The sequence below is a fragment of the Rhinolophus ferrumequinum genome, chromosome 18, assembly GCF_004115265.2.
Source record: "Rhinolophus ferrumequinum isolate MPI-CBG mRhiFer1 chromosome 18, mRhiFer1_v1.p, whole genome shotgun sequence".
Lineage (NCBI taxonomy): Eukaryota > Metazoa > Chordata > Mammalia > Chiroptera > Rhinolophidae > Rhinolophus > Rhinolophus ferrumequinum.
In genome coordinates this window covers 39,665,384-39,677,634 of record NC_046301.1, presented here as the reverse complement: position 1 = coordinate 39,677,634, position 12,251 = coordinate 39,665,384, and the positions used below count along the sequence as shown (strand labels likewise).

General features: G+C 53.7%; 1 protein-coding gene across 6 annotated transcripts in view; it reads left to right on the top strand.

The window, feature by feature from the left end:
- Positions 1 to 11,860, top strand: part of ILF3 (interleukin enhancer binding factor 3) — a 30,083-nt gene extending 18,223 nt beyond the window's left edge. Inside the window, exons 9-20 of one of the 6 annotated variants that reach the window (XM_033133332.1) lie at positions 74 to 171; positions 747 to 858; positions 958 to 1,068; positions 1,405 to 1,604; positions 1,964 to 2,131; positions 2,555 to 2,692; positions 2,800 to 2,976; positions 3,072 to 3,225; positions 3,372 to 3,425; positions 6,790 to 7,158; positions 7,839 to 7,967; positions 8,354 to 11,860. In XM_033133332.1, coding sequence (XP_032989223.1) covers positions 74 to 171; positions 747 to 858; positions 958 to 1,068; positions 1,405 to 1,604; positions 1,964 to 2,131; positions 2,555 to 2,692; positions 2,800 to 2,976; positions 3,072 to 3,225; positions 3,372 to 3,425; positions 6,790 to 7,158; positions 7,839 to 7,967; positions 8,354 to 8,490 — 1,847 coding nt within the window. In that variant the 3' untranslated portion in view covers positions 8,491 to 11,860. Of the gene's footprint in view, positions 1 to 73; positions 172 to 746; positions 859 to 957; positions 1,069 to 1,404; positions 1,605 to 1,963; positions 2,132 to 2,554; positions 2,693 to 2,799; positions 2,977 to 3,071; positions 3,226 to 3,371; positions 3,426 to 3,891; positions 5,263 to 6,789; positions 7,159 to 7,838; positions 7,968 to 8,353 lie in introns of those variants that run through there. The other 5 variants (XM_033133334.1, XM_033133333.1, XM_033133335.1 and 2 more) reach the window with 5 other exon arrangements.
- Positions 11,861 to 12,251: the final 391 nt, after the last annotated feature.

Below are 12,251 nucleotides of genomic sequence, written 5' to 3'. Positions count from 1 at the left end.
CCTCAGCCAGCACAACTCTTCCAAGATGCTAAAAGATAATCCTCTGCATATCTTCCTTGTTTCCTGCCTTCAGATGGTTCTGGCATTTATGACCCTTGTGAAAAAGAAGCCACTGATGCTATTGGGCATCTAGACAGACAGCAACGGGAAGATATCACACAGAGTGCGCAGGTATAGTCATCACCATTGCCACCGTGAGCCCTTACCCAGTCTGTAATCACTGGCTTCTAGTTCCATTACTGGGTATTCTCAGGGTCACCACTGGACTCACAGGCTCAGGTTGGGGATTGAAGGCGAAAGGATCATGCCTGATACAGGGCGCCCCAATCTGGGCTGCTTCTTTCCCCTGGCGCCACGCGTGGTTGTCGCCTGCCCCTCAGCCTGCTCGAGTGCTGTTTTCAGACACCGAGTTCAGCGGGGAGATGTATTTGCTGTGTGGACTGCTCCAGGGGTCCTTCCCTTGCAGGCCCCCCACGTGGCTCCGTGTGGCAACCAGTCCCCAGGTTGGGGTCTCCTGTATTCCTCTCCAGGCGGGTGGTCACAGGCTGGCCTTCCCCCACAGCAAGGCTGGGCCCTGGCAGTCAGGCCCTCCCCTGGCTGTTGGGGGACCCCTTGCTGTTGTAGGGGAGACTGTTAGCAAACCCCTCAGCTCCTGCCCCTTGCAGAAGGCATTAGCAAGCGCACACACGTTGGCCAGGAGTGCAGGGTGGCTGAGTCAGGTTCGTGTTCCTCTTCCCCTTTTCCAGCATGCTCTGCGACTCGCTGCGTTTGGCCAGCTACATAAAGTCCTGGGTATGGACCCTCTGCCTTCTAAGATGCCCAAGAAACCAAAGAATGAAAACCCAGTGGACTATACAGGTAAGCGTGCCGAGGGGGCCTGGCCGGGCGGCCTCATTAACTCTCCGCAGAGTGCCAGACTGGACTCTCAGTCGCTTCTGCCCTCATCTCTTCTTTCAGTTCAAATCCCCCCCAGTACCACCTATGCCATTACGCCCATGAAACGCCCAATGGAGGAGGATGGGGAGGAAAAATCTCCGAGCAAAAAGAAGAAGAAGATTCAGAAGAAAGGTATAGGCGTTCGTTCTTGGGTCTTCTTTACTCTCTATTTGCTTCCAGTTAAGGTTTACCCCAAAGTGGGGAGATGCCTGCTTTTTAAAACCTTACTTTTGGGGGGCACGTTTAAGTCATTTTTAAAACTATTAAGTACAACTGGAGTATGAAACACAAGTGGGGTGGATGTGCCCCAGCTGGCAACCCCTTGGGTGGCGTGTGCTGGGAACAGCAGAGGGAGGCCTTGGCGGATGTGGCCGCCCAGTCCACTTGTCCCACGATGAGTCAGCAGCCAGTCCCCCGCCACGGTTCCGGCTTGACTGATGTTCCAGAGTGATGTTGGTCTCTCTCTAGAGGAGAAGGCAGAGCCTCCGCAGGCCATGAATGCCCTGATGAGGCTGAACCAGCTGAAGCCGGGGCTGCAGTATAAACTGGTTTCCCAGGCCGGCCCGGTCCACGCCCCCATCTTCACCATGTCTGTGGAGGTCGATGGCAGCTCATTCGAGGCCTCTGGACCATCCAAAAAGACTGCCAAGCTGCACGTTGCTGTTAAGGTAGGGTGGGTGGCCATTTGTGCAGCCCGTACCTGTCCCCCAGACAGCAAAAGCATTTTCTTCATCGGGGGCTCCTTCAGAGCCATTGTCCCCTATTTAAGCCCTTGGTGAAGGCATCGTGAGGGTGTGCATGTGAACGCTGAAATGGGTAGATTTTCGAGTGTTTGCCACGTCACATGTGGCAGGGATGCCTTTGTCGTGGCTGATAGGCAGAAGGTGTCCACACATAGCTCGGCATGTGAGGAGCTAAAAGAAAAAACTGCTTCCATATTGTTGGATGCCACCCAAGCAGATTCTGATTCGGGGTGCCCCCGTGCTGAGCCCTCCCTCACTGGGGCCCCCGTGGGTCTCCTTCCCAGGTTTTACAGGATATGGGCTTGCCTACGGGCGCCGAAGGCAGGGACTCCAGTAAAGGGGAGGACTCGGCTGAGGAGATGGAAGCCAAGCCGGCTGTAGCGGCCCCTCCGCCCGTGGTGGAAACCACCTCGACCCCCAGCGCTGCCTTCACCTCAGATCCCGCTGCCGAGGTGAGCCCGTGGTGGGCTTTGCGGAGTGCCCGACAGGATGGGGCAGGCAGCCGTGTCCTGTGAGCCTGGATGGTTACTGGGCCTTTTCATTTCCCCTGAAAGGAGTCACCTTCCAGTCCGGGAACTTAGAGGGAGTGAGCCTTTGAGCCACGACCCAAGAGGGCTTTGCCAATGTTGACCCAGCACTCAGATCTGCACTGGGGTGGCCCTTGGTCGAGGACAGACCATTCCCCAGAGAGAGAGAGTGGGTGGGAGGTAATCGCATTGCTGGGAGGCTCACAGATGACTTTGGAGGTGAGGGTGGCAAAGTACAGCAGGATACATGGAGCAGAGGGCCTCGGCCATGATGTGGGTGTGGCTGTTCTTCACTCGCTGGACAGCCCTTAGCTGAGTGTGTTGGTTTTCTTTTCTGTTTCCCCTGAGAACGTAAAACAGCAGGGGCCGATCCTGACCAAGCATGGCAAGAACCCTGTCATGGAGCTTAACGAGAAGAGGCGTGGCCTCAAGTACGAGCTCATCTCAGAGACTGGTGGCAGCCATGACAAGCGCTTTGTCATGGAGGTGAGTGGCCCTGGGGCCATTCCCCTGAAGGCCTGTGGTCTTTGGAGAACTCCCCTGACATTTAGGGAGGCGTTGAATCACTCTGGACATGTGTCCATTCTCCCCAGGTCGAGGTGGATGGACAGAAGTTTCAAGGTGCTGGCTCAAACAAAAAGGTGGCAAAAGCGTACGCTGCCCTTGCGGCACTAGAAAAGCTGTTCCCCGACGCCCCTCTCGCCCTCGAAGCCAATAAAAAGAAGAGAGCGCCCGTGCCTGTCAGAGGTGGACCGAAATTTGCTGCTAAGGTAACTAGTTGCCCTTGAGATCTCTGGCCTCAGCACAAATTCTCTGTTTATTTTAGCATGAGGTGAATGTAACTTGTCTGTTCTCTCCTGTCCAGCCTCATAACCCTGGCTTTGGCATGGGAGGCCCCATGCACAACGAAGTGCCCCCGCCCCCAAACCTTCGAGGGCGGGGAAGAGGAGGGAACATCCGTGGTCGAGGGAGAGGGAGAGGATTTGGTGGTGCCAACCATGGAGGCTACATGAATGCTGGTGAGGACCCTTGTCCTGTCCTGTCCCCGTGGGCCAGGCTTGCTCCCTGGGGGGTGTGAGTCCCCTGGGGTCAAGCTGAGATGCTGGGAGAGGCAGGCACAGGGGAGACCTGCCTCCAGCCCTGGTAACTCTCTGTTTCCTTCCAGGCGCTGGGTATGGCAGCTACGGGTACGGAGGCAACTCGGCAACAGCTGGCTACAGTAAGTGTGTGTTTCTCTTTGTCTGAGCTTGGGAAGAAGCTGCAGTTTAGCTCCTGTGCCTGAGTTAGAGCAGGGTGGCCCACCAACAGCCTCCCTGAGACTTCAGAGTGGTCCACACATGTTCTTAGTGATTAGGTCAAGTGGTCCTCAAAGCCCCCTCCCCCACCCTCACCCCCCATCCTGCAAAAGTGTGATTTACTCTGTAAATGTTAACACACACGTGTGACTTGAAAATTCCTTTAAAGTCAAAATTTTAAATTTCTCTGCTTTAAGCCATGCGAACGAAGCACCAGTTCTGTGAATATGCTTTTCCTGACAGTGCACAGCTCTTGTCTTGAGAAGGAGCCTTCACTGGGGGGTTACAGGAGCAGAGAAATCTAAAACATGAATTTCAAATGTGGCGCTCTGTGCCATTTTTCAAAAGAATTCTAATTTTTTTTCTCTGCTCTGTCTCCCCCTTTTGTAGGTGACTTTTTCACAGACTGCTACGGCTATCATGATTTTGGGTCTTCCTAGAGCATCTAAAAGTATTGCACACAAAATCAACTTTTTACTCCAATTTTCTCGAACTCCAAAACCCAAAGTGTCCGTGCTGTGCCCCTGTGCTTCACTGGGTTTCTCAACCGTGGCTTGTCACCGCAGCTTGTCTGAAACTCTTAGCCTGCAGAATTTAAGACAATGGCAGTTTTTATCGTGATTTGCCTTTGAACTTGGTCATATTGAAGTTCACAATAAGTGGAAAGCAATTTTCAGAGTGCATTTTTTTGTGCAGAATTGCACAGAATTCTAGAGCCAGCGTTGGTCAGCATCAAGGCAAAAGCCCACCTTTGCTTTTTATGGAAAGCATTACTTTATTTAAGAGACATAATGATACATTTTAATCTACCTTTGTCTTAATTTACAGCAGGTTTTGTATGAATTTTTAACCTTTTAACAAATTCCCAAATCTGGTTGATGCCTTTGACAGTGATGAAAACAATTTCACCACATCCGTATCCAGAGCAACCGACTTTTTTTTTTTATATAAGCATGTAAAACGTTGGGAACATTTGGGAATTGTATATTGTGCTAAGTTACCTCTCCCGCCTCTTGTAAATGCTCTGGTGGGTTTGTTTGGGGAGGCGATAGTCTATGGCTGGTTTAGCTAGAAGTGAACTCTCAAAGGTATCAAAATTGTGCTTCCATCATTTAGTGCAAGAAACAGACAGGCTTTAAGGGAGCGATAACGCAGAATTTTGCAAGTCCTAATCACAGTTCTCAATGCATGGGATTCTAGAATTTTTGTTGTTAATTTTTTTATGGGACTTCTAAAACAAGCAAAAAGAGCCTAGTATGTAGCTCAATTCTCCAGTGAAGAACTGGCCTCCGTAAGGCCTGTTGCCGGGCGTGCAGCTATGGCAGATTCCAGAAGCCCTGGAAGCTTCCGCCCTCTCACCTTAGGGTGCAGACTTGCATTTGTGACTTCTCCCTGTGTGCAGAGGCACACACAGTGATTGGGCTCTTTATTCAGGCCCCTGTTTCCTGGTGGGAGTCCTTGGAAACAAGCCTGGTTTTGGCTCTCATCAGCAGATTTTCTGCAGCAAAAGTCTGTCTCTGCGTTGACTTGCAAGATTTTGTGTTTATTCAGGCAAAAACTGGTCAAAACGGTTACTGCATAATTTGTTCCCAGAGGTTTGAAACATTCAGTGAAACTTTTTAAAACTTTGATTGCATGATGTATTTTTTTTTTTTTTTTTTTTAGAAAGTTATTGTTTGAGAATAATGTCTTTTTATACCAGGAAATAGTTATCCTGAATGACATTGAAAACTTCCCCATCCCTTTATTTTTTTTTTTAATCAATCAATACATGTTAAAGTAACAAGTCCTCACTCCTGGCGTCTTCATTCATTCCCGTGTTTGAGGAAGGGCTGCTGATGCGGCAGAGCTCTAAGAGGGGACCCAAAGAGGACCTCCTGTTCTCTGGCTCCTCGCATGTGTGCTCTCTTGCATTGCGGGGCACATCCTTCTTGGTTTTGTGATGGGGCAGGGGGAGGGGGAGTGGGAGGGGGAGGCAGCCCGCCTGAAGACATTAATCCATGGCGGAGATGAGTTTTATCCAAATTATTGTTCAAACAACCCAAGGCACGTCGTTGTGGGGCGCACATCTTCAGTGGGTGGAAGGCTTGTGAGGACTCCTAAATTCACTCCACCCAAGAGGCAGGGGACCCTTGGTGCTAAACATGGGGAGGGAGGAAGAAGGGACAGGCTGTGTGGGCGCATCCCCTCCCCCTCCCACCCATACTGGCCATAGCCCGGCTGACCAGGCACCAGCCCTGGCCTTCTGTGGAAAGAGGCAGAGCCACAGCTAGCAAAGATATGCCCGTGCCTACCTGCTCTGGAAGCCCAGGAGCTCCACTGCCTAGGCTGGATGGCCACCCACACAACCCTTGTTCCCCCTCCCCCCTCACCTTAGCTGACCTGACCCCCCCGCAGGTCCACCTGAGTGTCTGGTGGGGGCCTTAGCTTGACGAACGTGTGTTCTGGGTGCCTTACCTAATGACCAGAGGGGGGAAGGGAGCTCTCCGTGACATTCTCGGCTCCAGGGCCTGAGAATGTGGCGGCCTTGCTGCACGCTTGTCAGTCCTGCTCTCATTCCTGCCCGCGCCCAGCAGCTGTGCTGGGAATAAGGAGGGGCCCTTTGGGGGGCCCTGAGGCTATAGCCTGAGTGCCCACCTGTATCTCCTGATCCCAGCCTTAGTCAGTCTCCTTTTCCCACAAGGCTATTGGATTGCTCCTTAAGACATGTTTGCACAAGTCCCACCAGGGAGAAGCCCCAGGTCATGTGGCTAAGTCTCTACTCCAGGTTCTCCAAGAACCAGGTCAGACCAGTTGGTCTTCCCAGGAATGACACCAGGTTCGGGGGCCTCATTAAAGAGCATTTCGTGGGGTCACCCAAGCCTGTGACTATTGATCCTCTTCCCAGCACAGCGGGGGAGGGCTGGCTGCTTCTCTGGGGCTTTGCTTTTCCTGTCATCGTTGGGGACATCTGGGTAGAAGTCAGCTAGTCGTGAATGTCATCCTGCACTCGGAGCCCATCTCATTGTAACGTTGACATCCGCTGCAAAAGTTGCTCTCGTGCTGCTGCTTGGCAAAGATCCATTGTTGTCATCAGCTGACGGGTGAGTGGAGCTGAAGGCTGGGCCAGCCCAGACCAGGCTGCTTTAGGGACCGGAGCCGATGTTCCTCTCTCCTGCCTCACACTCTGCCCCCGCCTGGGCAGTGGGCTAGTGGGTCAGCCTTCAGGGCCCACAGCTGTGACCTTCCCTCCTCTCCACGTTCCCCGTCTCCCCGAGCCTCCACCTGACCTGCTGCCTTCCTGTTTAGGTCAGTTCTACAGCAATGGAGGGCATTCTGGGAATGCCGGTGGTGGCGGCGGCGGCGGGGGCGGTGGTGGCTCCTCCGGCTACGGCTCCTATTACCAAGGCGACAACTACAACTCCCCAGTGCCCCCGAAACATGCTGGGAAGAAGCAGCCGCACGGCGGCCAGCAGAAGCCCTCCTATGGCTCCGGCTACCAGTCCCACCCAGGCCAGCAGCAGTCGTACAACCAGAGCCAGTACAGCAACTACGGCCCCCCGCAGGGCAAGCAGAAAGGCTATAGTCACGGCCAAGGCAACTACTCCTCCTACTCCAACTCCTACAGCTCCCCCGGGGGTGGCGGCGGCTCCGACTACAGCTACGAGAGCAAATTCAGTGAGTTGGTGTCCAGTCCCCCAGAAGCGCAGCACTGCCCCGCCTCTGGCTGAGGGACTGAAAGGGAGCTGGCAGAGTACCCCTGGCCTGGCACCTGGCTGTTCCCTTCTGTCGCTTTCTCTGAAGGCGGGTCTAGCAGAGAGCCCCGGCCAAGGCCCCGGAGGCTGTGAGCTGAGGCTGGTTCAAGAGGCTGGAGTCAGTCTGGGCAGCCGCTGCGAGGTGAACTCTGGAGACTGGGGTCCGTGTAGCCCCTGAAAGAGCCTGAATTAACTTCGCTCCAGCTCTCCCTCCCTCATGTGCAGACCCGGTGGGCTGTACTGTGCTGGTGGCCCAGCTAGGGAAGCGTAGATGTTCGGTGGTTCATGATGGGACAGCGGGCAGCAGCAGCGGCCAGGACTTGGGCTGGCTGCCCGGTTCCTGAACTGCTGGGAAGCTTGAGTTGGAGGAGCAGGTGGGAAGGTGGTTCGGAACTGGGCTTCAGAATGTGATCGGACCAGCCCAGGGCGTGGTCACCTTGTGGGGCCCCAGCCAACCCCCAGCATTTCATGGAGGGCCTGACATGCCAAATATAAGCAGTTAGGACAGGGAAGTTGGCCTGTGTCCAAGGTCTTGGCCAAGGGCCTGCCACGTCCAGGGCTGCAGTGCAAGGCCCCTTAACCACGCTGTCTTCTCTCCCCCAGACTACAGTGGTAGCGGAGGCCGAAGCGGTGGGAACAGCTACGGCTCAGGCGGGTCATCCTACAACCCAGGGTCACATGGGGGCTACGGAGGAGGTTCTGGGGGCAGCTCCTCCTACCAAGGCAAACAAGGTGGGCCTGGAGCTGCAGGTGGCACAGCATGGGGGGCCCTGGGCCACACACAGGCTATGAGGAGGGGTGTGGCAGCGTGGGCAAGGCTGCAGTGGCAGCTGCCTCTTGGCTTCTGCGTGGGGCAAGAACGAAGTAGAAGACGCGGGCACTTGGGGCCTTGTGTGAGCATGGACTTAGGCGTACTTCCAGCTTCGTAGCTTTTCAGAAGCCAGAAATGGCCTTACTCGTAAATGTTAACACCTTCATGAAAAAACGCTGACAATACTGAGAGTCAAACAGCCTGGTGCGGGTCGGTGGGCCCAGCCTGTACTCAGGCAGCCCCAGTTACAGCTCCTGCTGCTGCCGCCGCCTCTGACTGGGCTGATCGCATTCCCTCTCTCCCTTAGGAGGCTACTCGTCACAGTCGAACTACAACTCCCCGGGGTCCGGCCAGAATTATAGCGGCCCTCCCAGCTCCTACCAGTCATCACAAGGCGGCTACGGCAGGAACGCAGACCACAGCATGAACTACCAGTACAGATAAAGCCCCGAGGGTGAAGATTTGTACCTTCTGCACTTACCCCTCCTCGTTGTAAGATTCAGTTTTATGCATCACAGTTAACATGTCTGTGGCCCCCCGGGGCCCCCTCGCCCTACCCCGTCCACGTTGCTGTGTTGTGAGGTGCAGCTGGGCACTCTTGTGACCCGTCCTGTGACCCATATTTAGCCGTGTTTGGGACTCTGCGTCTTCAATGGTTTGTTAGTTGCCATTACAACTTTGTCTGAGTAGAGTTTTCTGAGTTCTTGCAGTTCAGTATCCCTCTGTCTATTTACAATTGGTGTTAGTGTTAACTCAGTTTGTCTTGAAATAGTTACAGAAGGGATACCTCATCTGTTAATGCTTTTGTGAAGTGAGTTAAACGAGCTTTCTGTATTTTAATGCTTTAGTGTTTCAGTTTTATAAGTGAAGATTTTATTTTAAAAACCAGTGGGAAAGAGTGGGTTTTTTGTATGTCTGGATCATTCAGGCAGTACATCTGAAATCAGCTGAATGTAGACAAATAAAGAAAAAGAAAGAAAACTCTGCACCGTCGTAGGCCTGGGTGTCTGACCCTCCAGCAGAGCAATGGGCAGGTTTCTCCACTCTGTTGCCAGCATGAGAAAGTGAGGCATGGGTGGCAGGACTGTCCCTGGTCACCAGAGAGGCTCCAGGGTCCAGTTCCAGGCCAGTAGACACCTTACTCTGAGTTGGCCAGGGCCAGCAACCAGTTCCGGTGTCCCAGCAAGTGCCACACCCCGTTCCCGGCCTTCTGCAGTGCGATCTAGTGGCCCGTGCTGCTTGGGGTTTGCTCACATAATTCAGCATGCTTTGTTTTCTCCATTCTAAGAATGGGTGTGGTGTGAGTGCAATTCAAGTCACCATGGGGTAGAATGTTCTGGTGGGTTTGGCAGGTGGAAACTGATTTGAAAAAGCCCAACTGAAACTGGCTGCAGTACCCCAACATAGGAGAAAGCCCAGCCACAGAACCGTCTGTGGTGGGGTAGCACTCTGTGACAGCCGCAGCCTTCATTTCTGGTACTGCCACTGTCCAGAATTTCAGAGTGCACAGTTGGGGTTCTTGGCAGTGGCCCAGCCCTGTTCCAGCACATTCCCCTGGAGCAGTATTCTTAATCCTGGGCAATTTTGTAGTGCTTGGGGACATTTGTCATCTAGTGGGTAGAAGCCAAGGATGCTGCAGAACATTCTACACTTAAATGTCAGCAGTACGGAGGTGGGGGAGCCCTCCCCAGAGCAGCACTTCTCAACTCTGACCTTCCCAGGAGGTGGCCTCTCTGGGAAGAGCCTCGTGGGCAGGCAAGGCCTGGGACTGCCCCTCTGCAGGGACTTCTCGACTTGCTGCCTTTTCACCCTCAGAACAGGCAGTGTTCGTGGCCTGAGCCCCACCCAGACAGCCCTTTGGCCTCCCATGCTTGGTTAACCGTGGCCCCTGGGAGAAGCACAAACCATTCTTGACGCAGGATCACTCCGCTGAAGCAGAAACTCCAGTGTGCCTTCAGATGATGAGGATTTGCTTTGGAGAAATGAAAGAAAGGTGTCCTGCACTCGAAAATATTGGAAGAGTTGCTTTTTGCTGGTGCAGAGGAGGTCCCAGATACCAAGTGGTCCAGCCCGTCTGTCAGGAGAGGTGTCCAGTGAAGCCCGTCAGAGGTGGCTCACAGTGTGAACGTTTGGGTCAGCCTGAAGTGCCCTAGGATCCCTTGAGTGTGTGCACAAGTGGGGAGAGGAGACAGACCTGAGGGATGGGTACCCACCCTAGCTCCTCCCAGACACATCCAGGGGCTGGGGGAAAAGACCCACATGACCTTGGGACCTTATCTTTGAGATGAGAGGATACAGGCTGTGGATAGAGCCTGTGTCACTCAGAAACCTGCCAAATGCCTTCAAACTCTACCTGCATTGTCAACACAGGTCTCCATCAGTTTCCCAAGCAGCGACCACCACCACATTCAAATTCCTGAACAAGATTCAATGTCTCAACTGTTCCTCCTCTTAAAGACCCCAGTTGTTGGATGAGGGCCCACCCTAATTCAGGATGAGCTCATCTCAAGATCTGAAATTACACCTACAGGGACCCTATTTACAAATGACGTCACATTCACAATCAGCGGTTAGGATTTGGACATAACCTTTTGGGGGACACTTCAACCCACTACAGGGCTGGCTGAAGGCTTCACCCAACCCCCACCCTGGGCTGTTGGCACAGCCGTGGGGGTTGATTAGCCAGGACCACTGGTCTGGATGGACAGCACAGAGCCAGCAGCGTCTTTGCAGCACAGTGGATACCTGTCCCAAGGGAACAGCTCATGAGCACAGATCCCTTGGCACCCCAACTCTGCTTGGGGGCCTCACCGGTGGTGCTGTTACGGTGATGCAGCTGGCCGATAGTAGTATCCAGCCTTCAGGACATGCTACCCCAAGGAGCTGGGTTCAGGAAGATGGCTTCTGCCTTGAGCACAGAGAAGGCCTTGCTGCTGGCGCATCACCCATTCAGAGCTGACCAAGGCTTTCCCGGGTCTGTTGCCCTTCAAGCCCAGGAAGCCATCCTGGAGGAGGGCCTCACTGCGCTGCTTCTCCATCAACTCCTCCTCGGCCAGGACTGTGGTGGGCAACAGCTGGCTGTTGATGAAGGGATGCTTTGGCCCACACATTGCAGGAGGACAGTGCTTGTGCATCTTTCAGTTACCGCCAGAGATCACCTGGAGCTTGAGCAGAAAGGACCATGCAGTTCACAGGCTTAATCTGAGTTGATCAAGATACGGTACTCGGTGGATAGGCCGGGGGGGTCAGTGACCCGGGACTGGATACAACACCTCCGAGGGCCCAGGGATGCCTTTGGAGGGAAGGAAGAAAGGACAGAAGAAAGACGACACAACCGGAACAGCTGGACATGGGCATGGGGGGTTGAGATGGCATCCGACGGGAAGCGCAGGGCCTTTCCAGGAATTTGGACTGATTTTGGGGGGAGGGATTGGGAATTGGCTACCTAGGACCAAAGGCGGTCTCTGAGCAGCAATGGGGCATAGATCCAGGATTTCCACGTCCCCAGATGAGCAGAGTTACAGGCACCCTGATGTGTCTGGGCCGAGGTCCAGTCTGACCTGGAAGTTTTCACCGAGCTGCCCAGCTCTGCCCTGGCAGAGAAGCATTCAGTCCCTCAGACCATTGACCATTCTTTCATAGTCAGCAGGGCCTCTCCACCTGAGGCCTGGCTCTTATGCAGCTGGGCTTTCAGCCTCAGGATTCAGTCTCCAAATGTGAGCCCCATGTTGGCTGCCCTTAGCAAGCCTTCTTGACCTGGATGCTCATTCTAACCCATTCCAGAATAAATGGAAACTTCCTGTGTTCACTGTTTCATTCACTCAATATGTATTTATTGGGTATTGCTTATGTATCAGTCCTGCAAAGGGTGCTGGGACTATGGCAGTGGACACCAAGAGAGGGCCCTGTCCCAGCTGGGCAGGGAGTATCGGGAAAAGCTTTCTGTGTTTCAAGTGAGACAGGACAGTTGAATCGGGACAAGGGGTGTATTAGGGAGGGTAAGGGAAGGGTATGCCATGTAGAGGGAACAGCATGCACAAAAAGTCAGCTAAGCGGTGGGAATAGACTTAAAGGAGCTGAAGTCAAGTGGGTGAAGCATTTTGGTTGCAAAAAGGCAAAAGTGTGGCTCTACCAGTGAGGGGCACACAGTGCAGGGCCTTGAAGGCCAGCCAGAGGAATTCTAATATCTTAGGGTAATTGGGAGT